Source organism: Sorex araneus, chromosome 1 (genome assembly GCF_027595985.1).
Source record: "Sorex araneus isolate mSorAra2 chromosome 1, mSorAra2.pri, whole genome shotgun sequence".
Taxonomy (NCBI): Eukaryota; Metazoa; Chordata; class Mammalia; order Eulipotyphla; family Soricidae; genus Sorex; species Sorex araneus.
In genome coordinates, this window is record NC_073302.1 from 199072139 (window position 1) to 199099126 (window position 26988).

At 50.5% G+C, this 26988-nt stretch overlaps 1 protein-coding gene across 1 annotated transcript; it reads left to right on the plus strand.

The window, feature by feature from the left end:
* On the plus strand, window positions 1-26988 carry TDRP (testis development related protein). The gene is made up of 3 exons (XM_055134163.1): window positions 1-207; window positions 23613-23716; window positions 24811-26988. The coding sequence occupies exons 1-3, from the start codon at window positions 103-105 to the stop codon at window positions 25154-25156; spliced, it is 555 nt and encodes a 184-aa protein (XP_054990138.1). The 5' UTR covers window positions 1-102; the 3' UTR covers window positions 25157-26988.

Consider the following 26988-nt stretch of genomic DNA (forward strand, 5'->3'; position numbering starts at 1 on the left):
CGCACGGTCCGTCGGACCCCGCCCCGCCGCCGCGTCGGGGCTGCGGAGCCGCAGTCTGAGCGGGGCGGCGCGGCCGGGCTGCGGGTCGCGCGGCCGCGCAGCATGTGGAAGCTGCACCGGAGCCGGGTGCTCCTGGACGAGGCGCCCGAGGAGGAGGACGGCCCGCGAGGGGGGTCGCCGCCCGCCGCCGCCGCGGCCGCCGCGCAGGTGAGGGGGCGCAGGTGGGCGGCGCAGGCGCGGGGCCGCGGCCGAGGCCAGAGCCTGGCGAGTGGACGCGGCCAGGCCTCGGCCCACCGGGCGGGCGCCCGGCGCGGCCCTTTTAGCGGGATGCGGGCCTCGGGCGCCGCTCGGAAGGGCGCAGAGCGTGCACCCGACAGCCCACCCCAGCCCGCGCCGGAGAGTGGGGCCGCGCACCCCAGGGGCCGGGCACACAGCCGCCTCCTGGCCGGCGACGCGGCTGCGCTGGACCCCGGTGCCCCAGAGCCCCCCCCTCCGGCCGCTTCCGGCTGGAACTGCAGCGTGGCCGGGGTCCTAGCACGCCAGGGCCCTGACCTGAGCATCCCCCATCCCCCGTCTGGTCGCCTCCGCTGCTGACGTCACGTGGTGTGACCTCTGACCCGGGCAGTGTCCGTCCTCCGTCACTGCCCACTGTCCGTCCTCTGCGTGTGGCAGCTAACGTTCTGGTGGAGGCAGTCTTCCTTTTCAACTGGGGTGTGTGTGGGAAAGAAGACGGCTCAAATGCGGGCCCTGGCACCGCACGGTCTCCCAGGGAGTGCCAGGAGTGACCCCCCCCCAGGTCTGGCCCAAATACTGTATTTTAGGAGCCCCCCCCCCCCCCCCCGCTCCCGCAGTGCCCTGGGGCAGCCCAGGCCTGTGTCCCTTGTTACGTGCCCCACCCTTCAGCTTTTTCTCCCTAGCCTGTTTCTCTGTGGCCGTAAGCTTCTTATTCCTTTGGGAAAATAATTACCGAATCTTATAATGAGAATGTTAAGTTTAGTGTTTTGAAACCTGTTTTTTAAAGAACAAAACTTAGCACCTGTTCCCCCCCCACCACTCCCCACTCCAACACACAGAGAGCTTTTCTTCCACCCACCACCCAGTTCCCCCTCAAGGCAGTTGTTTTGTGTGTCCATGGGCTTAGTTTTACTTTCTTCCTCTGTCTCTCAGTTTTATTTCCTTATATTGCACGCGTAGGTGAAATCATCCAGTGCGCACTTTCTCCTCCTGGCCTAGTCTGCGCATTATCAGTCTCCTTGAGTTTCAACTTTTGTCACTCTGAAGAGGCCCCCCCTGGCCTTGGGCAGCACATCCTCCTTGACACTGTGACCCGCACCTGGTTGGTTGCATAACTCAGCCACTGGGTCTGTCGTTTTGTTAGAAGCCGCCCAACTCCGCTCCCAAGGGGTAGCGGCTCTTCAGCCCTGCCAACACCTGGTGGGGTCTGTGTTCTGGGTCATGGTGGAGTCTGAGGTCTGTTTCCCTGTAGCATACAAGGAGCATCTTCCTGTCCTTATGTACCATCTTGTATCTTGTTTAATGAGGTGTCTAGATCTTTGCCCCATTTTAAAACTTAATTGGTATTTTTTAAACTTATTTTACAGTTTCCAGAGTTTTTCCTTTGTTTTGGATAATAATTCTTTATCAGATAGTCTTTTTCCAAGTACTTTCTCCTAGTCCGAGCTTCTGATTCTCTTAGCCGTGTTTATAAAGCAGATTAAAAAAAAATTTTTTTTTTAAATGAAACTCTCTTTAGCCCTTTCATAGGTTGTATCTGTGGTGTATCTGAAGTTTAATGCCCATACTCTGAGTCATTAGAACTTTTATAGGAATGAAATTGATTTGAATTTTATGTTGCTTTCGTAAGGCTAGCTATAGTGTAAAGCAGAAATTCCCAACCTCACTTGGGCTCCCACCTCCTTTTCAGAAAAAATATCACTCAGTGTTTAACTCCCTGCGTTTTTTATTTGTTTTTGGGGACCACACCACTCCTGACTCTATGCTCAGGGATCGCGCTTGGCAGGACTCAGGGGAACTTATGTGGTACCAGGGATTGAACCTGGGTTGGCCATGTGCACGGCAAGTGCTCTGCTTGCTGTACTATCTCTCTTGCCCCTCAGTACACCCTTCTTTAAGGGAACAGACACAAGCACCTTCCTCCCCCCACACCCCACCTGATGGTACCCAGCACTACTACCCACTCCCCATCATTCAGTCATTCCAGTACCCTACAGGGTGCATGTCACCACTTTGAGAAACACTCGTTTAATATTGCTGCAGAAGGTTTGCTATAGAAGAGACCCTTGGAATTGTGACAGGTTAGTCATACTCTAAATTTAGTTAATTCTTACAGGAGACTTGGTCTTTATCCCAGAGTCAGCTGCTTTTAGAATTAAATTAAAAAATTCATAAGTTACCATGGGTGCTGGAGCAGTGGAGAGTACAGTGGGTGGGGCACTTGCCCTGCAGGCAGCAGACCTGGGTTTAGCCCCACCTTTGATCCCCAGCACCCATGTGGTCCCCTGAGCCAGCAAGAAGTATTTCCCCAGTGCAGAGCTAGGAGTAAGCCCTGAGCACTGCCAGGTATGGCCTAAAATAGTCAAAACAAAAAGGGGCTGGGGAGGTGGCTCTGTGAGCTGGGCATGCTTTGCTTGCCAGAGGCTCTGTGCCACCCCCAGAGGCTCTATCCCTGGCACCTTTTGGTTTCCCTGGGCACTGCCAGTTGCAACCTCCATCACCAGGCTATGAGTAGCTCCTGAACACTGTTGGGTGTGGGTCCCAAAGAAACAACAAATGACAAACAAGAGGAGGAAATACTCTTTGATGGTGAGCAAAACTTAATGGATCTGCAAAAATCAGTCTCCTTAGGAAGGTGTCAGTTCTGTTCATTTTCAGCCTTTTAGCCAAAGGAACTCTGTCTGTTCGGTTGGTCCTCGGGTTCAGTGTCAGGCATACAGGGAATTAATTTACACTTATATTTGGTATATGCAGCTTACTTGAAAAATCAGGTTACACAGCTGTAATCTGTGTATTTTAAAAATTATAAGCATATGTTTGGTTCTAACAAGTTTGTATGTGGGACATTCAAAATACTTTATAAATTTAAAAAAACTTAGCTGCTAACTACACTGTTTTTATTTTTTATTATTGTTATTTTTGTGACTCAAGACAGCTTTTATTGAAACTTATTTAAAAATTTGTGAGGGGTGGGGCTGGAGCAGTAGCACAGCGGGTAGAGCGTTTGCCTTGCACGTGGCCCACCCAGGTTCAATTCCCAGTATCCCATATGGTCTCTGAGCACAGCCAGGAGTAATTTCTGGGTGCAGAGTCAGGAGTGACCCCTGTGCATCGCCAGGTGTGACGCAAAAAAAAAAAATTGTGAAGGGAGAGAAAGAGAAATGCATACTCAAGGGAGAATATACACTTTTTTGGAGGGGGAATAATCAAGCCAAGAAGCATCAAGATAAGCAAGTGATTAGCAAGTGTTCAAGGGAGAACACAGGACTTGAAGAGCAAACCACTGCAGTATTATTAATGCTAGAAAATAAATCTTCTCAGTTGCTTCAGGCTATTGGCTTTTTTATGAATACACATCTTTTTATTAAGAGATGACAGGTTTATAAAGTGAGTCATTCACCTTAATCATTTAACGAGAGAATTGTAAGTTGTAATTGGTACAGTGTTCCTTAATAAAATTGCAATGTTATCAGGTTTCTGAATATTAATTGTTAATATTTTATTTCTTTCCAGTGGGAGGTTTTGTTGCATTTTAATGTAGTCACTCTTAAAGACTTCATGGGTCACATAAGTGCTTATTTAAGCTCTAACACTAGCTTTCCCACCATAAACTCTTTTTCTACCTTCAGTTGTTATGTGTGTTGAGTGCTTCCCATGTCAGCACTGTGGCTGGGAACAGTTCATTTTCAGCTGTGTACTCTTTAATACCAAAGTGGATGTAATTGAGTCTTTTCTGAAGGACGCTTGTTCTGTCACCTCCAGCCCTCAGCCATGGCAGGCCGAGACCCAGAGCTGGGCCTTCACGTGCAGTATGGTCTCCATGCTCGTCTCTCTGTCATACATAGTGCGAGGATGCAGCTAGCTTTAAATTAATGATTTTAAAGCAACCCTCCAGAAAGTTATGGCATGTTGTCATGTGAAAAGTTGAAAAGATTTGAGTTTATTCTGCAGGCATATCCCCACAAAAAATCAGAGATCAGGGGCTGGAGTGATAGCACAGTGTGGGTAGGGCATTTGCCTTGCATGCAGCCGACCTGGGTTCGATTCCCAGCATCCCATATGGTCCCCTGAGCACCACCAGGAGTAATTCCTGAGTGCAGAGCCAGGAGTAATCCCTGTGCATCGCCAGGTGTGACCCAAAGAGCAAAAAATAAAATAAAATAAAGTAAAATCAGATCACTTCAGTTGTTTTAAAATCTGTTTGGAAGAGGGTAGAGCAAGCCATACTATGGACCCAAGTTTATTCTCCTGTGGGGCAAGGGAAAGAGTGGGGTGCCAGGGTTCTGTGTTGTGTGGACTTGGGAAGGGGTTGGGGTGCAGAAGGTCTGTTGTGTGGTGTCAGGAAGGAGTGTGGGGGTACAGGAGGGCTTTCTGAAGCTCTTGCTGGTTTTGGGTAGAAAGAAGTGAAGTAGAAATTTTTTAGTTTTCTAAGTTTTGGATGATGAAGTATTCCTCAGAAAACTACCCCTGTTGATGATTTTAGGTGTGACTTTTCGTATCTCTTATACCTTGCAGTGTCGTTTCCCTTGTGTGATGTTGGTGGAGATCCTGGAGCCCCACTTGCCCCCTCTTTAAGGCTTCTTTTTTGTTTTGTTTTGTTTTGTTTTTGGGTCACACCTGGTGATGCACAGGGGTTACTCCTGGCTCTGCACTCAGGAATTACTCCTGGCAGTGCTCAGGGGACCATATGGGATGCTGGGATTTGAACCCGGGTCGGCCGCGTGCAAGGCAAATGCCCTACCCGCTATGCTATCACTCCAGCCCCTCTTTAAGGCTTCTTTTGCACTCCGGCCTGGTGTGACTGACATGCAGTACCCTGGCACATGTAGTTCTGGCAGAGGAAAGTGGTATTATGCATGGCTTTACTTTGTTTTCCCCATGGGTGACCCTGAGCAGCTTTCTACATGTTCACAAGCCAAGGAGCAGTTGCCAGTGTTGGGTGTATTAATAAACCGGTCAGAAGAACCGCTGCTCCATGGAAATGCAGCCTGTGTGTAGACCTGGATGCTGGTTTCTCCTTTAAACCACTGCACCTTGTCCGATTTTGTGTTGATTTTCTACAGGGAAACTGGGGTGCAGGTCAGGTGACCCTGGTTATTGTCTGCAGTGCCTGGGCACTGCTAGTTTGAGCCTGTAGCCTGGTTAGTGCCACCATTGCCAGGGGAACCAGTCACAAAGCAGGAGGGGATGTAGAATGGCCACACAGTTGCCTAGTGGAGACAGACGCTCTCCAAGCTCTCCCCTTCTGGTCTCCTGGCCTGTCCTGGGTAGTGTACACCCTCACATCACAGGGGCAGATGGTGGGCAGTATTGACCCCTAGTGTCAGAAGTATTTGCTTAATTCTTCTTTTTTTTTTCCCGCTTTTTGGGTCACACCCAGCGATGCTCAGGGGTTACTCCTGGCTTTGCACTCAGGAATTACTCTTGGCAGTGCTTGGGGGACCATATGGGATGCCGGGGATTGAACCTGGGTCGGCCGTGTGCAAGGCAAACGCCCTACCCACTGTGCTATCGCTCCGGCCCCTGCTTAATTATTCTTACCCCTACCAGTAAGTTTTTGGTTTTTTTTTTTTTTGCTTTTTGGGTCACACTCGGCATTGCACAGGGGTTACTCCTGGCTCATGCACTCAGGAATCATTCCTGGCGGCACTCAGGGGACCATATGGGATGCTGGGATTCGAACCAGGGTTGGCCGCATACAAGGCAAATGCCCTACCTGCTGTGCTATCACTCCAGCTCCCATCTACCAGTAAGTTTTTGGTTATGATTTACTCATTGATTTCAGCCCTTAGTTGAGGTTTACTCTTCCCAGTGGTTATTGGGGCAGAAGGTTGTCACCCTGACTAGTAAAGAGCTATGACTCAACACATCCCTCTGCATTGGATTCTGCTTCCAGTATGGAAACCGGGACATGCCCCCTTCCTGTGTGGAGGTCGTGGGTCCTGGGTGGGCCGTACCTCCCTTCCCAGGCCTTGCTCGGGGGCAGCCCCTGGCCCTCTGACAGGCTCGGGCCCCACTCACAGTCTCTGTCAGGTCTGCCAGCAACGGCGCTGGCTCCTCTCCACATCTTGGCCTTGGGTCAGGGTAAGGTGATGCATAGGGCTTCAGCTTGGGGCGAAAACAAGAGACTGCTCTGCTCCTGTGCCCGGTCATTGACCACACATGGAGCTGATCTCTGTTCCAGAAGCCTTGATGGTGATGCAGGGCCGAGGGACTCTGAAAGGAGATTCCAGGTGGCACATGGGACAGGTGAGCACAGGACCGTGAGGGGACCTGGTAACCCATTGGGTCAGGGTACCCATAGCTCCTGCCGTGGCTCTTCATGGTTGCAGCGAAGGGAGCCGTGTCCTGCTGTGTAACGTTCTAGGTGCGCATCTAAGGTTCTGTACTATGTTGTCATCCAGAGGCAGTGGCAGGTTTTAGTTGGTTTCACTTCTGGATGGAGTTCTTTGGTGGTGGTGGCTGTCCTGTGCCAGCAGGTCCCTCAGGAAGGGTCTGAGCTGGGAGGGGCACGAGGCTGGCTCCACCAAGTGCTCGTGTCTGCTACTCAGATCACATAGTGAGCCCGAGGAGGTGGCGTAGCCTCCCTGCCCTGCCAACTGTAGCTTCACCTGCCACTGCCATGGGTGCATAGTCTCAGGTCAAAGCTGGGTGCTTGTCACAGCACAGAGCAGCAGAAACTCAAGTGGCACAGCATGTGGGCTGACGGTCGGCCCTTGTCCAGCTCCTGTAGTCTGTTTCCTGCCACCTGCCACAGTGCCTGTGGCTTGTGGGTGAGCTTGCCCAGGTGGTGTGGACGGAAGTGCAGTCTTGCCGGCCCACGCAAAGTCATCGTAGAGGCTCCTTGTTGGAAAGTTGTGGCCAGCGGCTCCCAGGGTCTTGCAGCAAGCATTCGGCATCTGTCCGGTCAGATCTGGTGGGGATTTCTGTGCCCTCACTCCCTGGAATGGGGACATAGGAGGCTCTGAGGGAAGTGATGAATGTGTGCAGACCCTGTGTGCGGCCACACTCACACAGGAACCTAGCCTTGGAACCCAGGCTTCTCTGTGTTCATCGTCTGCCACACTCTTTTTGTTTCTGGCTAGGTTATCATTAAATGCTGAGGCCATGTTTCATTTTCAAAGTACTATATTTTTTATTATTATTTTTTTGCTTTTTGGGTTATACCTGGTGGTACACAGGGGTTACTCCTGGCTTTGCACTCAGGAATTACTCCTGGCAGTGCTCAGGGGACCATATGGGCTGCTGGGAATCGAACCCGGGTCGGCCGCATGCAGAGCAAATGCCCTCCCCGATGTGCTGTCACTCCAGCCCCACAAAGTACTATTTTTTTAATATTAAAAGTGCTAGGACTTCTGTAGTCAATGCCCTGAAAATTGGTAAAATTGTGTGTTGGCTCGAATTTCAAAGTAAGCTAGATTGTAGCTCACTTTTAGCTTGTTTTCTGCTCAGGGATTGTGAAAACAAGCCCAGTGGGAAAAGTCTTTTTATGGGAGGGGAACAGTTTCCTGGTGAATGAGAAGGTGGAAAGTGCTGCAGCCTTGCGTGGGGTGGGGGGAGGGAAGCTGCTGTCCACACACCTCCTTTGTGTGCCTGTCGCTGGATGGGGAGCAGTGGGGATAAGCAGGGTCATGAGGAGAGGGGCCGCTCTGGAGTGGGTTTGGGGGACACAGGATGGCCTGGTTCCCCGACTCCAGCCCTGTTCCGTAACACCTGAGTGGCAGCAGGGCTTCCTGCTCCTCTCCAGGAAGCAGGAGACAGGTGGGACGCTCCCGTGGGGATGCAGACACCAGTGGCAGACCCGACTTCTAGGTGGAACAGCAGTCAGGCCCCGCTGCGCACGGCTTTGGAGATGGTGCTGCCGGCAGGCTCAGCAAAGAGGGCGCCTCTGAGGGCGAGGGCTGTGGGGAGCCTCCTGGCCGGGGAAGCAGCACGTGAGCCAGCTCTGGGAACCCAGAGGCCGGGTGAGCCTCTTTTGTGTTGGGGTCAGTGAAGTGGGATCGGGGAAGAGGGGAGGAGAGAGGGCAGGGGTGTGGGCAGGGCCTGTCAGGAGTTCCCACAGACAGACTCGGCCCCAGCGTGCCACACACTCAGGACCGAAGGCAGAGCAGTCAGTCCTGTCTGTCTGCAGAGATGCTGAAAGCAGGAGGGGATCAGAGAGTGGTTAGGTGAGGTGGGGGCAGAGGGTTCCTGCCCCCAGCTTTGCGGCTGTGTGCAGGCGCACTGGGCAGTGCAGATGGAAGTGTGTGGCCGGCTTTGGGACTGAGGGAGAGACAAGGGTCGGGCTGGGTCACGGTGTTGACCAGAGCTGCTTGGGAGCCTGCTGATTTGTTTTTGTTTTAGAGTCCCATTTGGCAGTGCTCAGGGCTTTTTTTTTTCCCTCTGTGCTTAGGAGTGACCCCTGGGGTACTAGGAGGGTGATATGCAGTGCTGGGGACCAACCCAGGGTCAGTGCCATGCAAGGCAAGCGCCGTAAGCCCTGTTCTATCTCTCTGACCCTGTCTCTTCGAATCGCTCGGTAACTTAATTCACCTGGAATTTGTGTCATAGGATTTGTTGTGATTTTATACCGGTAGGGAGTCTTAATTGTGAAACGCAGAGAGTTACTGATACTCCTCCTGGGCGCCCACCGAGTGGTAGGTGTGCATTTGTACGGTGCCAAGTGCTCTCACCTCGGGTCTCTTGTTTGGTCCTGCATCTACCCTCAGGGAGAAGTGTATGACAATCTTAGGGTTAGGAAGAAGACACAGGAACAGTGTGTGACCCGTCTCTCACCACACAGCAGTGAGGCCAAGGTGGGTTTGACTGTCCACATCTCAGTTCTGCAGAGCTGGGAGCTCTTGGTTCTAAAGGTGCTGGTTTCGCCAGCCTCCGCTCGTGGTAAGGAGCCAGGCTCTGGCTTACGGCGAGAGGCAGAGCCTCTGCTCCCAGGGCGCCTTTACTTCGGTGGTGTGTGTGTAAGGGATGTGTCTGCAGATTGGACCATAACAAGCATTGCTCTGTCTTGTACTGAACAGTGTATGCTTAGGTACAGTGGAAATTCCCCAAAGTGAATTATAATTCCTCTTAACAGTAGCATCATAAAAAAATACCATTGAAACTAGAAAACGTTGCTGAAAGAAATTAAAAAAGACACAGATAATGGAAAGACATCTGTGTCCATAATGTAGAGGGCATTGTTAGAATGTAGGTCACAATCCACAGTGACCTACAGATTTCACAAAAACCTTGTCAATGCCACCTTTTGCAGGAATAAAGAATGTCATCTTAAAATTCATATTCTAGGGGCTGGAGTGATAGCACAGCGGGTAGGGCGTTTGCCTTGCACGAGGCCGACCCGGGTTCGAATCCCAGCATCCCATATGGTCCCCTGAGCACCGCCAGGGGTGATTTCTGAGTGCATGAGCCAGGAGTGACCCCTGTGCATCGCCGGGTGTGACCCAAAAAGCAAAAAAAAAAAAAAAATTCATATTCTAAAACTGTCTCAGTTGGGGGCTATATGCTCTCCCCATGGACTCTGGGACACCCCAGGGGGGTGCAGGTGAAAATCACATAAAGCCACAGAATCAGACTAGGGGCCACCAGGAAGGAAGCAAGACTGGAGGGGCCGTGGGCAGAACAGGTGAATAGAACGGGTCTAAACAACCCAGAATTTTTTGGGTTGTTTTTTGGGGAACTACACTCAGTGGCTCTCAGAGCTTAATTCTGGCTCCGTGCTCAGGGATCACTCCTGGTGGGATTGGGGGACCATATGGGGTATTGGGGGTTCTAGATGACGCTGGCCGCAAGGCAAATGCCCTACCCACTTTACTATTGCCCTGGCCCTCCACTCCAAAATAATTTTTGAAGACTCAAAACAAGTTTTTGAAAAGGGATAAATCTGGACACCTCATACATAGTTCCTGACTGTGGAGCATAATCCAAAGCTACTGCATCCTAGGCAGTGCGGTATTGGCAAAGGCCAGACAAACAGACAGTGGGACAGAATGCCCAGAAATAAATTCTCACTCAGAGTCAAATACTCTACAACAAGGTGCCAGTACACAAGATTAAATTTTCATTTTTTAGCAAATGATTTTGGTAAAGCTGGATGTTGACACGTCAAGTATGAAATTGGTCCTTTAGTATATGTAACACACAAAAATTTGATTCTCTCTGATTTAAAGACTTAACATATAAGACCCCAAATTTTAAGTTCTTAAAGAATACATAGGTGACAAGCTTCCCATTGATCTTTGCAGTAATTTCTTGGATGTTCTACCCAAACAGTAGTCACTAAAAGCAAAAATAGACCTGTGGGGTCAGATGAAACCTAGGAACACTGCAGCAAAGGGAACCACCAGCAGAGGAGCGAGTAGTACAGGGAAACGGGAAGGGAGTGCTTGGCAGCTGTATACCCGATTCAACACACAATACACAATGGGCTTTTACAAGGCAACATCAAAGGAAACCTAGTTTTAAAAATGAGCAAAGGACTGGATACACTTTTCTCCAAAGAAACACAAGTGATCTACAGATAAGACACACTCTGCATCAGTAGTCATCTGGAAAATGAATCAAAATCTTAGATACTGTGTTGCACCTGGTGAAATGCCGAAGTAAGAGCAAAGGTTGGTAAGGAAACGGTGTGAAATGGTCCAGGGGCTGTGGGACACTGTCTGGCTGTCTCCAGGAAGCTAGGAATAGATCTCTAAAGGACCTAGTGACCTCAGTTATGGGCATGAACTGCACTTGGAGGCCGTCTCTGAGACATCTGCACTGTGGGCACTTGCAGGGCCCACAGGAGTGTGGTCAGTGGCTCTTCCCCTCTGTGCAGTGTGGACCAGGGAGGAGAAAGTGTCTGTGGACAGGAGTCCAGACACAGCCCTCAGCTCCACTGGTCTCCATGTTTTGGAGTTGCCGGCTTCAGGTCTCTGAGAAATCCACTCCTGTGATTTGGGTTACCCAGTGTGTGGTGGTCTTGTGTATGGCACCGTTTACTTGGGACAGTAAACCTGCTTCTAGCATAATAAAAACGGGGTGTCCCTTGGGTGGGGGGGGGCGGGCTGTTTCCCTGCCCTGCTTGTCGCCCTGGCAGGTGCATCCACTGACACACCTGTTTCCAGGCTGAAAACTCTGGGGTCTTCTCGGAGTGGGGGCAGGCTCTGCCCACCCCCTGCAGTGTGGAAGCCCCACCAGTCACACCCACAGCAGCCCCATAAAAGCACAGGCCCAGCTGCACAGCTTCACCACTGATCTCGGGAGAGATGCAAGCCAAGCAGAGAAAGTTCAGGGGTGCACCAGTCTTGGACCTGAAAACTCTAGGGTGCCCTCAGGAGGCGCCAAATCGAGTCCCTGCCCTGTTGAAGCCCCAGCAGTTGCCCCCACACCCCACAACTGCCCATGCTAACAGCCAGCACCTGCTTTGAAACTAATCTCGGCAGACACCAAACTGGCATTCTGAACTGCTTGGAGCAGGGGCGGCAACCTCCCCACACCCTCCCCTGCTTCCTGAAGCCTCGGCAGCTGTAGCCACTAGGTAAGCTTATCATCTCAGTTCTACAGATCTGGAGTGTGACCACATACGTCGCCTTGCAACACTTCCAAATTCCAGGAGAGTGACTTCCCTGTAAGAGCACAACAGAATGTATGGGAAAGAAACTTAGAAGCCATCTAAGCCCTAGAAACAGAAACAGTAACACTGAGGGCTGACTAGCAACAGCTCAACAAACCCTCAGACCAAAGACTTAATGACCCAGTGATGAGATGGAACAATTTTCACAACTTTTCTTTAACTGGAGTATTTTTGGTAATTCCATTAGCCATTGACTTGTAACAAGCGATATAAATTATTTTGTGCCTACTAAGGGGGCAGGCTTCAGGAGATGAGGGGAAATCTGGGGGCAGTATTGGAGGGTAAGTCAAGCTGGGTGGGACTGGTGGGAACATGGAATGCCTGTAACAACTGTGTTAGGAACAACTTTATAAACCACAGTGTTTAAATAAATGGTAAAAAGAAAAGGAAGTGGGGTGCCCAAGATGTCTGCTCTTCTGCTAGTGACCCCAGGTCAGCAGTGCGGCAGACCGCCTGCAGCTCACAGACATGGAAGAAGGAGCTTTCTAGGCCCCTGAGTCGGGAATATCCAAGGGAAGCCGCCACAGTACAGTGTGGGGTTGGGGTTGCAGCTGGAGAACACGTCCTGCCTCTGAGGGGCCCAGACCTGGCACAGGGTACACCCCTGAGACACAGTGGGTTAAATTTATTGATTTATTGGATATCACTTATTGAACTCAGCTTCCTACTAGTCCCCTCCAGGAGCTCAGGGGCTATCTGGGCGGGGCGGGGGGGCTGGGGGGAGAGAAAGGCAGCACTGGGCAAGGGGACTGGGTACTTCTGAAACTCTCTAGCACTCCCTCTTGGGCATTTGCATACAAAGGACTAAATCCCCAAGGTTTTAGGGACCTTTGTGCCAGGAAGCAGGGACAAAGGTTAAAAATTGTACTACACCCCAATATTTGATCTGTCATAAGATTTAAACAATTTGATTAAAAATTTTTAAAAATTGAGTCACTGTGAGATAGAAAATTTGCTTAGACATGAATGAACATGGACAGTCTCATGTTGAGTGAAATGAATCAGGGAGAGGGACAGACATAGAATAATTGCACTCACGTGTGGAATATAAAAACATAATTTGTTTGAGAATAATACCCAGGATGATAGAAATGAGGGCCAGGAGGACTGGTTCATGGTGGGAAGCGTGTTACAAGGGGGTGAGGAGTGCAGATAGGACAGAGAAGGGACTACTATGACAGTGAGTTTTGGAAATGATCACTCTGGAAAAGAATTGGGTGCTAAAAGAAGGTAAAGTGATCATATAGACATGGTACCCCTTCAGTAACAGTATTGCAGACCACAGTGCCTAAAAGGAAAAAGAGAAGAAAAGTGTCTTTCATAGACGCAGACTGGCTGGGGTGAGGGTGGGGAGGTGGGTGAGGGCAGGAGGGAAACTGGGGACATTGGAGGTGGGAAATATATGCTGATAAAGAGATGATGTTGAAGCATCGTATGCTGGAAACTCCCACTCTCACCACTTCTATTCATTGTGGTACTAGAGGTTCTTGCCATAGCAATTAGGCAAGGAAAAGATATTCAGATAAGAAAGGAGTCAGTCAAGCTCTCACTATTTGTGTATGGTGCTACTTTATTTAAAAAATCCTAATGACTCTACAAAAAAGCTCCTAGAAACAATAGGTTTGTATTCTAAAGTGGCAACCTACAAAGTTAATATGCAGTAGCTCATGGGTTTCTTATATACAAATAATGAAAGAGAAGAGATATCTTAAAAACAATCCCTTTGACAATTATGCCTCAGAAAATACCTTAGAATTAGATTTCTGAAATAATGATCTGAAAATGATTCCCTTAAAAAGCCTTTTAAAATGACAAAATTTCTATTTCCTCTGTTTCTCTGGCTTTTACACTTAGAAAGGCATTTCCTTCCCTGACATCAGAGTCTCTGGTTCCTTAACGGTTCATTCAAGAACAGTAACTTTCATCCTTGTGGAATTTAATTGTACTGTTTTGAAGATAAGAATTCAACATATTTTTCCTCTTAAAATAGATACCAGTTGCCTACATTCATACATGTCTACATTCAAACTATGCTGTCCTTTTCCCTCTTTATGAGCCATTCCCACTATGTACTAAAACTGCTACCTCTTGGAGTTTGTGGAGTTTTTCATTTCATTCTTTTGAGTTCATCGGAAGAATATGAAGTTCTGTTCTGTTTCCATATTTCACAATTCGAAATTTCACTGAGTTTTTAGAATATGTGTAATTGTTACTTTTTTTCCCCTTCATTTTTTTTTTAGGGGCCAAACCCAGCAGTGCTCAGGGGTTGCTCCTGGTTCTGCACTCAGGAATTGCTCCTGGCGGTGCTCAGGGGATCATATGGGATGCTGGGGATCAAACCCTGGGTGCCCTGCCCACTGTCCTATCTTTCTGGCCCCACATTAAATGTTCTTATTAGATTTTTAAAATGTCGCCTGTTCCTACTTGTGTGTCTCACTAGATCAGGTTTTCTTTTTGTTCCTAACTTCTTTAAGTGCTCCCCATATACAGCCTCCCTTACTCTACACCCCTGGTGGGCGCATATTACATGATGTGCCCATGCTGAGGCCACGTGTACGTGAGAATCCAGGTGATGTCCCCTCTGTGGGTTTATAGATGTCACGACAGCGATGACTCAGACCCCCATGCTGGTTTCTGCAGAGGGGGTGCCGTGCCCCACTGCTCTCTGCTCTCCCTGCCCCTGCCCGCCACCTTCCCCCACTGGCTGCTTCCTGTCCCTAGAGGTCCCTGTAGTGTCACCCTTTCCTGAAATCCGGTCATGATATGTGGCCTTTGCATATGGCCCCCGCACGCCTCTTCCTTGGGAAGTTTCCTTGGGGCTTGTTTGTTTTCATTGCTGCATCACAGTTCCTGGCTGTCCAAGTCTCGGCGGTTTTGAGTAAAGTCATCGTAAAATCCACACACAGGACTTTGTGTAGATGTATGATTTTAGCAAAACCCTAAGAAGTACAGTACACAGTGACACTGGGCGAACGTGCTCAGTTTGCCGAGGAGCCACCTCGTTTCTGCCTGTGTCATACACCCATGCCACATGCTCACCAGCACTGTGTTCCATGTCTTTGCCGTGAGTTCTTGGCTCTCCACACATTGGTGTGCTGGTGTCTCGTTCAGGTCGCCTTTCCCCGATGTCTTCCACAGGCTTCCCCATCTGGCTGCCTCTCAGCTAGCGGCTGTTTTACTGGCAGTGATGTGCACGTCTCGGATCTGTGTGCCCAGTGTCTTGACACTGACCTGTGCCAGGGACACTGGCCTGCTTTGGGCTGACAGGATCTCCACACATTGTGTTTGCGTGAGGTCTCCTTAGGCATGGGGCAGTCTTGGGAGCCTGTGTGCTAGGCTGCGAACAGAATGCTGACCTTGCTGAGCTGTGATCGCGTCTGTGTGCACCTGTCATTACACAAAGTGCACCACAAAGGGGACAGGGGTGTTTAAGGAAGAAAAGGCACAGCTGTGGGCACAGACCTCTTGAGTGCTTTAGCACATTGAGACTCAGCTGCTCTCTGGGGTCTCCCAGACCGCGGGTGCATCCTTGTGTGGAGGTCTCCAGGGATGAGGACATGGTCCAGCCAAGTCCACACTGTGGGCTGGAGCTCCTCTCGCCCTTTGCTCGGGGTCAGGTCCATCAGTGCCCACTCACTTGTTTCAGAAATGAAAGTGTTACTTTGAAGGTGCCCTTCTTTGAGGTGCCAGCATGGGTCAGGCCTGTGGGTTCTGCTCGTTGCGGTTCCGCAAGGTCATCTCCTGGGTCTGCTGGGCTGATTCCCATAGCCAGTGCTGGTGGGAAAAGTGCAAGAGTCACTTACTGAGGGAGGTGGGATAAGATGGAGAGGAGCACCGTTGTGTTTGAAGTCGTCTCCTGGTGGCTTGGCAGCCAGATGCCCTCAGAATTCCATACTAGCAGCTAAGGGCGTACTTCTTTCTGGGCTGGTGGTGAGCAGACTGCCCTGGACCCAGCATGGGAGAAAAAACACCAGACCAATTTTGGGCATCCAGACCGTGCTGACAGTCAGAGTTCAGGGCACGGCCTGTGCTTCCGGGTTTGCGGGTGGTGTTGGCCAGCCCCTCGTGTTCTTATCCTTCTGTGGGGAGAGCCCCTTAGGCTCTGTCAGGACCCCATTATGTTATTGCTTCAGATTATTCTAGTATTCTTTTTGATCCTTGGAGTGAGATAGTGGTTCCTATTCTGTACCAAGCCCTGAGATAGGAGGCTGATCTTGGTGGTGCTGGTTGACATGGAGGAGGAGAACGACCTTGTCTATTGTCTCAGAAGTGTGGACCGTGTGATTCCACTTGGTGCTAGTGTCCTCCAAAGAGGGAAAATTCCCGTCTCCGAAGGAAGCACAGAAATCTAGATTGTGGAAAAGTTTTCCTCTAACAGTTCTCCAGCTACACAGGGTGATTGGAAAAAACCCAGTGGGCGTTGTTTGTAATGGGTGGCAAACAGTGGGAGGAGATGAGAGGCTCTCTTGGAGGTCGAGTTCCTTGTACCTGCCAGATAGAACCCCAGTCTCTGTCTCAGGGGCCGGCGATTGTGGTGTGCCCCGAGTCTTATTTTCGACACAAGTGACTGTGTGAGAGAGTGAGGTGTGTTCCACATGTGGGCTACTGTGCCCAACTTCCGTGTTGGGTCCAGGTGTGAGTGGTGGTCCCAGGGCCCTCTGACAGCCAGCAGCCACCCCTCTGAGGGGCTCATGGAGGACGTGTATGCTTGCTTTCCCCATTTGTGCAGCGATGCACATGGCTCACAAGAGAATCATCATCAATCAGTTCTATCCTCACACCAGCCTCTTGTAGTTTTGGTCCTCTGGCACCATGTTCTGGTTAGCTCGTGTGTTCCATTGCGGTGACTGATGATCCTAGGGCCCTTAGGGAGTGGGAGCAGGATCCACTGGCTTCAGTCTGGAGTACTTTCTGCAGATGGATTTTGGTTGGCTAGGTAAGGAGGCTGTGTCTCCTCATGGGGATTGCTCTCCTAGTTCTCTAGTGGCAGAACAGAACTAAGCACTTTGCCATGATCTGCACTGTTGTGTGTATTGCTGGTGGAGGCCCTTCCCACGAGCTTGGGCGAGGGACGGTCTGGGCTCTGAGGGTCTCCGCCTTAAGACCCTGATCTTCTTGTCAGGCCCCTCAGCCTCCCCCCTTCCAGAGGGCTTCCCCAGCACCACCCCCTTTGCAGGCTGGGATTTCCCTCTATGAATTCAGAGGGACATAATCAGTCCTCAAGGACCATCTCTACCCAGACACTGAGAATGAAGACCTCCCCCGGCTAGCCCCTCAGAGGCCAGCAGAGTGAGCCCGCTGTCAAAGCGGATTAGTGGTTAGGACAGAGGTATGTGAATTTATGCAGAACAGTTAATGGATTTAGGGGATTAGACCTTTGAAGTGCTTTAAAAACTGATGGGACATAGACTCTCTCTGTGTGTGTGTGTGTGTGTGTGTGTGTGTGTGTGTTGGGTGGTGAGGGTGGGGGGATCACTGTAGCAGTCTGCCTCTGCCTGCAACCATCTACCTGGGGTCCTTACTGTTAGACCACCTGAGCTAGGTGAGTGTTCATCATGATTACAGGAAGGTTCTGATTGGTGCTGGTTACTTAAATTGGGTATTAACACCAGCTAAGAAGGTATATTTGAAATTCAGTGTGATACAAGTTTCTGAGAGAAGTAGCAGGTGCCACTGTTACTATACAAATAGTCTAGTCATCTAGTTTCCAGACATGTTTAAAGGGTTGCAAGCAAAGCAGACAGAAGTTTTCAGAATGGGAGATGATTAGAAGTGGAGGTGGGAGTGCTGCATCTCAGCTCTGCACTCAGCTCTGTGCCCAAGGAAGAGTTGCTCCTGGTCTCCGGCAGTTTCTCTGCCACCTTGTGATATCCAGATAAATTGTCAACTAGGGTCAGGGCAGTGCAGGGGTGCCCATGCTGGCCCCAGGTACTGGTTGTCCTGGGTCTAGAGGAGAATTGACACCAGATGCTGGTGGAGCGGGGGTAGAAGGGGCTCTGTGTATGAGGCTGGGGGCTGTGTGCGGGGCTGAGGGGCTCTGTGTATGAGGCTGGGAGTGGACTCTGTGGGAGCTCTCAGAATTGTGGGTCACTGCAGGACTCTAAGTCCTTTCCTTTCCCGTAAACAGCCTTTCCCGGGGCTCTGCTTCTGCTTTTATTCCTGAGGCAGGACTTTGTCAGGAAGCAGTGATTCTGCAAGGAAAAGAAGGGGACCCCTACAGGATCCGCACCTGCAACAGAACACAGCTCTAGGAGTCATTACCTGGCTTTTTTTTTCTTTCTCTAACTTGGTTTGTTTGGGGGCCACACCCAACAGTGCTCAGGGCTTCCTCCTTGGCTCTGTGAGGAATCACTTCTGACAGGGATCAGGGGGCCATGTGGAGTGCTGGGGATCAGATCTGCAATGGCTATGTGAAAGGCAGGTACCCTACCTGCTGTGCTGTCTCTCCAGCCCCTGCCTCTGTTTTCTGAAGACATTACAGTGGTGCAAGGAGGGAGGGCCCCAGGGGTGGTCCTTGAGAGTCAGCTTCTGCAGCCTCGGCACCCTGCAGTGCTCCAAGGGGCAGCAAAGCTGGAGTCTTCTGTGGGCCGTGAGGACCCTTGTTGGCCAGCAGAAGCATCAGAAGGGGCCTGGCAGGACTCACTAGCCCGCCTCAGCCTGCTGCCTGACATGGGCAGGGCCAGCAGGCGAGTCTGCTAGGACCAAGAAGATGCTGCTTGATGCCCCCGGGATGCCTGTGCTGCCGGCCTCTCATGTTTCACTGCAGCCTGCGCTTTTTATTTGTTCAGCTTATGAAACTTTTTATATTGAAGACAGTCGGGTTGTTTTCATGATGCACTGCAGTTTTTCCTAGTAATTTTCTTGTTTTGGTTTTTTAACTTGTGAATAACCCTAATGTTCTTGATTAGAAAAATCAGTCATAGCCCTGTGGAAGGCCTCACTTTACGATTTCTCAAGACTCTTGGCTTCTTTTTTCTTATGAGTGCTTGTTATGGAGGGAAGCCCTGGAGAAACGGCTCTCCCTGGACCCACACTCTGGAATGCAGGATCTCCCTCAGGTCTGAGTTCATTCGGGGCTCCTGACACTCGTGTGTGTTGGGGCGGGGGGGCGGGTGGGTTCTGTCCCCTGCCTGGCTGTGGCCCGTCTCTGATGGACAACAGCTGGCAGAGCAGCCCTGCCCTTTGGGGACGAGGCTCCCAGGCCCCTCATCGCAGCGCTTCTCTCCTTGCTCTGCCATTCCTTTCTCCTTTGCACACACACTTGTGTCCCCGCATCCCTGTGGGTTTGAAGACTGCCCTGAACCCTGTACTCCCTGAGCCACAGTGCCAGTGACTTGCCTTCCTCACTTTTCTGGTTCCTCTAGTGACCATCCGGCTTGGAGTCTGGCTCCTAACCCTCCTATGACATGTGTCCTTTTTACTTCCATTGTCTGGATTTTAGCTTCCTCGGACCTCTGCCCAACAAGAATGCTGTGGAGATGTTATCTTAAGAGCAAACCCTGTGTTGTGCCATGTGGCATCCTTTTTTTAGTTAATCAGTTTGGAATTTGGGGCCTCATGATCTTGATGTTCAGTTCTTTCCATAGGACTGGGAAGATTTTGCCCATTGCGGCTTTAAATAGATGTGGTATTTTTCTCATTCTCCTCTGGAATCCCCATGATGTCAATACTATTTCTTTTGATTTTGTCCTAGAAGTCCAGAGGCTTTCCCCCCTTCATTTCCTTTTCCTCTCCAACTCTGTCTTCAAAGGTTTTTCTAGATCAGTGGTTCTCAAACTGTACTTCTTAACTTGAATTACCCAGGGAGCTTTTAAAAATTCCTCATGCTGGCTGGAGCGACGGTACAGTGGATACGGCACTTGCCTTGTATGTGTCCCGCCTGGGTCTGATTCCCAGCACCCTAGCTGGTTCCCTAAGTCTTGCCAGGAGTGATCCCTGAGCTCAGAGCTAGGAGAAAGCCCTGAGCACTGCCAGATGTGGCCCCCAAACAAAAGTAAATGAAATTCCTCCTGTCTTTCTAGCATTCCTTCTACTGTGGTTGAGGCGTTACCACAATGCTGGCAGTTCTCTCAGGATCATCTCTTGGAGACCATTCGTGTTTTCAAGCCTTTGTTCAGGTGACCCATTGTGGGACCCACCCTGAGTAGCACTGCTGAAGAACACAGGTTCTGTGTACTCCTGCTCAGTAGGCTGTTTGAAGAGCTCTGTTGAACTCTTCCATGAAATCACTAATTTTTAAAAAATGCTTTTGAATTCACTAAGCTGTCATCCTGTTGCTCATCGATTTGCTCGAGTGGGCACCAGTAACATCTCCACTGTGAGACTTGTTGTTACTGTTTTTGGCATATCGAGTATGCCACGGGTAGCTTGCCAGGCTCTGCCATGCGAGCAGGATACTCTCAGTAGCTTGCCAGGCTCTCTAAGAGGGGCAGAGGAATCGAAGCTGGGTTGGCTGCATGCAAGGCAGATGCCCTACCTCTGTGCTATCGCTCCTACCCCACTAAGCTGTACCTAGTTTTTTTTTGACATTCATCATCATCTCCATTGATTGAGGATCCATTGCTAGAGTTTTCATGACCCCTGATTCCTATGTTTGAGAAAGCAGTCTTTCCTTCTAGACTTAAATGTTTGCTTTGCTGAAGATAGCTTTTTTTGGGGAAGCTGGGCACACCTGGCAGTGATTGGGGGTCCCTTCTGGGAATTTGTGGTCGGGGTTATAGCCAGTGGTACTGAGGAACCATGTGGTGCTGGGGATGGAACTGGGCCTCTAGCATGCAAAGGCTCTGCTCTAAGCCATTGAGCTTTTTCTCTCAGCCCCTGTTCCAGATTGTTCTTCACCATTCAGATCAGACCGGCCCAATGGATATGTCAGTTGGTAGCTTCCTTTGGGCAAGTGACTCTTGCTCTTAGTCTGTTTAAGGGTCAGGCCACGCCTGAGCTCTGAGGGTGAGGGCGGGTGGGGGCTGAGAGGTGCTGTTTGAGAATAGTGGCCAAGCACCTGGTCTGGGTGGGGGGGTCTCATGCCTGCCTGTGTCTCTGAGGCCAGGCTTCCCCGGTGGCTGGGAATGGTGTCTGCTCAGCAGAGGGGGGAGGGGCGGGGGCGGGAGGACGAGAGGCACTGAGGCTTTCCCCTTCATTCTAGGCTGTCCGCAGAGGTGGCCTGGCCACCGTGGGTGCTGGCTTTCTTGCACTGTGCAGGTTCAGCTCCTGTGCCCCATGCTCTGAGAGGGGACTGTGGCCCCGAGCTGGCAGGCCTGCAGGGAGTGGTGAGCACTGCTGGGCTCAGTGTCAGCCACCGGAAGCCAGCCACTGAACTCCCTGCCTTGCTTCACTTCTGCTAAATCTCTGCAACACAGGGGGTTAATAAATTATGGATATTATTTTTTGTTTGGTTGTTGGGCCACACCTCGTAGTGCTCAGGGCTTACTCCTGGCTCTGAGATCAGGTGTTACTGGTGGTGGGGACTGGACTGTGTATAGTACCAGAGATCAAATAATATCCACTATAATATTGCACTGGCTCCAAATTATGGGTAATATTTGATTCCTAGAATTGCAGCTGTTTTCCTCATGAGGCATGAAAACTTAGAAGTTGAGATGTGAACAGAAGGAAGAACTGTTTTTGTTTGTTTGTTTGTTTGTTTGTTTTGCTTTTCAGGTCACACCCAGCGATGCACAGGGGTTACTCCTGGCTCTGCACTCAGGAATTACTCCTGGCGGTGCTGGGGGACCATGTGGGATGCTGGGAATCGAACCTGGGTTGGCCGTGTGCAAGGCAAACGCCCTACCTGCTGTGCTATTGCTCCAGCCCCGGAAGAATGGTTTCTTTCTGTGTCAGATTTCAGCTTCCTATTTCCTTAGCCGAACTTCCTGGCTCCCATTTGAAGTTTTATGACACTTCATATTAGTCTTCATGTTTTTGCTGTTACCTTTTCCCTGAATTCAATCCCTGATAAAGATCAATCCTTTCCGAAAGGCAGTTGCCTTGTGGGGTCCTGCTCCTACTGTTCCTTCCCACACGTTGAACTGTGCTTCCTCATAACAGTCCAAAACTCTGACCCTGGGGATCACAGCACTGCTGCTGACAACTGCTGTTTCACACACACAGAAAAGTCCACGTGCCACAAAAACTCTAGAAATCGTCGACCAGTACAGCACAGTGGCAGACTGCAGGATCACATACGCAGATCACTTGCATTTCTGAATGCAGGCATCAAACTTGAGGGGAAGAAAGCTCCCAAAACTTGAAAAATCCCTTTTTTTAATTGCATCCAAGGAAAATCAAATACTTTGGGATCAACCTAACAAGGCAAAAATCTTGTACCTTGAATGCTTTCACTGTTTAAAGAAACAGAAGAGGACTTAGGAAATAGGAAACTATTCCATGTTCATTGATCAGAAGAATGCCCATCCTACCTCAAGCATTCTGTGGACTCAGGGCCCATCAAAGCGCCCGTGTCAGTCTTCAGCTCAGAACGAACTTTACTGCATGTGAAGAGGCATAAAGTTCCCTAAATAGCTACAGCAACTCTGAGAAGAAATATGGGAGATACCGCGTCCTGAATTTATACTGTACTTTATTTATACTGTATAGCTACAGCAGTCCAATCTGTGTGGTACTGGAATAAAGGCAGACTGTCAGAATAACAGAGTATAATTGAGACTGGGAGGAAACCCTCCAATATATGATCATCTATGGCAAAGGAGCTGGATGCATAAAGTGTGGAAGGAAAGCCTTTTCAACAAACGGTGTTGAAAACTAGGCAGCTATGTGCCAAAGAGTGAAATTGGACCACTGCTCACCATATGCACAGTTAACTCAAAATGGATGAAAGACCTTGATGTCCAACATGAGTCTAGACTCTACACTGAGGAAAACACAGAATTCTCCCTGATACTAGAACTTCAGGAGTGTCTTCAGCAAATGAACTTCACTGGCAAGAAAAATGCAAGCAAACTCCAACAGCAGCCTCTCAGTAAAAGCGCCAGCATCGGGCTGGAGCAAGAGCACAGCGGGTAGGGCGTTTGCCTTGCACGTGGCCAACCCGGGTTCGATCCCCAGCATCCCATATGGTCCCCTGAGCACCGCCAGGAGTAACTCCTGAGTGCAGAGCCAGGAGTGACCCCTGTGCATCGCCGGGTAAGACCCAAAAAGCAAAAAAAAAAAAAAAAAAAAAAAGTTTAAAAAAAAAAAGCACCAGCATCGCTTAAGTTTTAAGTTGCATTTTAAAGCTGGGTCTGCCCTCAGCGGAAGAGCAGCACTTATCCTCAGAAGCATGGCTCTGAGATGTGCCGTACACACAGCAGGACAGAACATACAGCAGTCCTCCAGACATATGGCCTCTTCCCTCCATTCTTCTTCACTGCTGTATCGTCGAATCTCAGAGGCTGCGTCCTATCAGAAACTTTGGGTTTCAGACGGGAACACTGAACAGAATCCTAGGCTTCAGAGTGAACGTGTTATTTCTTCTTCCCGGCCCTCTCCGCCACGGGGGCCAGTGCACCAGACTTGGGTGGTTGCTGGGCTGGGGTGCATCTACCACCCTTTCAGGTGATGTTACGTGAGTGGCCACATGGTGCGTGGAGCTGGTGGATGGATGAAGTGACTGGGCTTGTATGAGGATGGGCCGGACTTTGTGCAGAGGGAGCCAAGGGGCAGAACCTGTGCTGAGTCTTTCCCGTCTCCAGACTCGGCCTTGTGGTTACTGGCGCACAGACTGGCCTATTTATTTACTGTATCATTTGAGCCTCTTTTTAACCCTTAGGTTCAAGGAGCAAGCTTCCGAGGCTGGAAAGAAGTGAGCTCTCTGTTTAATAAAGATGATGAACAACACCTGCTGGAAAGATGTAAATCCCCCAAGTCTAAAGGGTAAGTCCCACGCTCAGCTGGAGAGAGGCAGTCTCAGGAGCCAGGTGGGCCACCTCACCCCATCACCGTTCCTGAGGGGGGGATTGTGGGTCCAGTGTGAGGTGACAATCCTTTTCCCCCTCTCCATGAGTAGACAGTGGTAGGGGTGCCCTTAGAAGGTCTGGTAACAAAATCAAGCGTGTGTGGGTGGGATCAGGGACATGGGCAAGGACATGACAAGGTGAGGAAACAGGCTCCTGGGCAGCTCTGGGGCATCTGTGGCAAAGCTGGCTCTGCGGGGAGGGCGCTCAGCAGTGAGGAAAGCAGCCCAGAGGCACGCGTGATGGTGGGGAGCGGTGGAACCGGCAGCATTAACGCAGGTATGCTGCCAGCTTCTCACCCGCACTCTGGAATGTCTGGAACAAAGCATCGATTTGTTAGAGCGGGCACCAGTAACGTCTCTCAACGTGAGACTTTTGTTACTGTTTTTGGCATATCCAATATGCCACGGGTAGCTTGCCAGGCTCTGCCGTGCTGACGCAATACTCTTGGTAGCTTGCCGGGCTCTCCGAGAGGGGCAGAGGAATCGGACAAAGCATATTCAAGAATAAACCTATCAGTCTAGTGTAAGGATGCTGATCAGGAGGTAAGTCTTGGGGTCCTCAGAGTGCTGTCAGGTGGCTCGCCCACCCTTCCTGTCTCTCTAGTGACCAGGCTGTGAGGGTCCTATCCGGGAAAAGGAAAGACTCGGGGAGGGACAGGTGGACTCGATTTCCTGAGGTTGAGTATCCACAAGCCCTGTGCATGGGGGACAGAATTCTGGATCTTGGTGTTAGACAGACGGCTTCAAGGAGGCCCTGTTAGAACCCAGGGACACAGGAAGAATCCCCAAGACAGTCCCTTGGCCAGGCCTGCTCTGCACGCCTCTCACCACCTTGACAGGAGGGGCCTGTGTCTTCTGTTGGAGAATTAGCTCCTTGCTTGTGTGTTGCCAAGTGGAATCCTGAAAAACGGCTCCAACGGATTCATGAATTTTTCCTCATTTTAGTTATCCTGTTACACAGATTGTTAGCTTTCAGACAAATCCACACCCCTCTCCTCTTTCCTCTCCACAGAACTAACTTAAGACTAAAAGAAGAATTAAAGACAGAGAAGAAACCTGGATTTTGGGACAATTTGGTGTTAAAACCGAGTGCGCAGTCTAAGAAGCCAGATGAAATTGAAGGTTGGGAGCCTCCGAAGCTTGGTTTTGAAGATGTGGCCGTGGATGTGGACGGCACCGTGAGTGACTGTTCCCCACAGCTGGGCTGGGAGGAAGATGGTAAGGCCTCCACCAAGTACACCAGCCTGGCCGGCTCTGGAAACAGCTCTCGCTGGGGCCTGCGGTCAGCAGGGAAGCTGGTTGGCATCCGCAGGCCGAGCAAAGGCCACCTGACGGATAGCTGGGAGGGGCTGGAGTGAGCTGGGGAATGTGACCTGCTGGCTGTGCACCTTCCCCCTCTGCTTTCAGCCCACCGGGGGTGGGGGTGTGTTTCCTCCCCGCCGTGCCTCCTTCCCTCCTCTCTTGCTGAACTAGGAAAGGCCCAGTAGTGTGTGTGCGTGTAACTCCTCCACCACAGAAGCCAGGGACTGGATACTCGGTTGCCTTACTGAGAAACACTCACCCTCAACTTGGGCTGCTAAAGCTGGATGTGCGCCTAGCGGCCCCCTTTCCACAGGGCGGTCTTCGTGCTGCCTCATACCCACATCACCTCCTCCTGCACAGAGACTGGAATCTAGCAGCGAATGCACACGCATGCCAGTGGCCAGGAACTTGCAATCTTGCTGTAAGATGATTGATTTTCCAGCAGTCCTGAATGAATCATGTATAGCCTGCAGATCACAGCTTTTGTAACGAATTTACACGTAGTTGAGCAGGTCAGCTGCCAGGAGATCAGAGGTACACCACCCTTACTGCCCGCCGTCTCCCAGCTGGCCCAGCACTGGGGGGCCCTGTGTGGTGACAGTGGGGTGGTCTCTCTCTTGCTGTGTGCTTCTGGTTCCACTCCTGAACCTTTATATTCTCTTCTCTCAATTTCTTCTGAAGACTTATTCCTTTGATGATTGCAGAATGAAGAATGCTATAATGTATGGATCCGTTTTAGTCACTTAAAACACCTAATTTTGTTTAGAAGACAGTACTTATTCATCACAGTTAAGACTATAGAAAATACTGGAAGTGCCTCTTTTCTTTAAACCCAGATTTGGGTTTTCAAAATGAGACTGTTGCTGTGACTGATGTCAGAGCCCGGGGGCTGGGCTGGGGTTACTGCAAGAGTGTCGGGCTGTAGCCCTGTGTGCTGTGACTGAAGGGTGACCCTGGGCAGGAACGTGGCCAGGAAGGCCTGTCACAGGCGTGTGTGCAAGCGTGTCTGAAGCACGGGGCTCCAGTCACACCATGGGTCACACATGTGCGTGCACACGTTCCCCCCAGAGTGGGTGTGGAAGGCACACCTGCGTGTTGGCACAGTGCTTCCATCATCCCTGTCGGTAGGACCCACCCAAAGTTCCCATCACTCGAGGGCTGCAGGTGGTGGCTGAGCCTGGCCATGGGCGGGGGTGGTTGCCCAGCACAGAGAAATTCACGAAGGCTGAGTTGGACAATCTTGTTTTCTCAGGTAAAGTTCAGTGTAAGCCTGTCCCTCGATGCCACCTCCTCAGAGGCCCTCAAGTCTAAAGCAGAAGCTGGGCTTGTCTCTGGCCCTGTCTCAGGGTGCATTGTTTGAAGCTGAGGGGAGGGGCTGCCTGGGGGAGACCTTTGTCCTCAGGCTGTCTCTGGCCTTTGTGGTGACACCAAGTGCCTGTGATACACCTCCATCGAGGGTCTGTGTAGCTGGTGGCGCTCTCCCTGATAGCGTCAGAATCTGGAGACAGAGCTGGTTGAGCTATGCACTGTGAATCACACCTTCCTTCCCTACAAAGACTAGTGAAAAATGAATTTCCTTCTGTTATATATGATTAAATGCGTTAACTGTGTCTGTAATATATTTATTGGCCTGCTCTGGGAGAAATGTTTTTTTTTTTTTTCTTGACAGAATTTGCCAAAGCCACAGTTAGGTTCTCAGGTGAATGAGGGGTTGGTCTGGGGCTGATCTGAGTTCTGTCAACTCACAGCTTCGTTGTGTGAGGAGTGAGCTGTTCTGTGCACCTTCCGATGTCTCATTACTTCTTAATAAAAAAGTGTTCGGCTTCAGAAAAGGCAGAAATGGTTAATGCTGAGCTTTTTGAAAAATAAAAATGTCACTGATACCCTC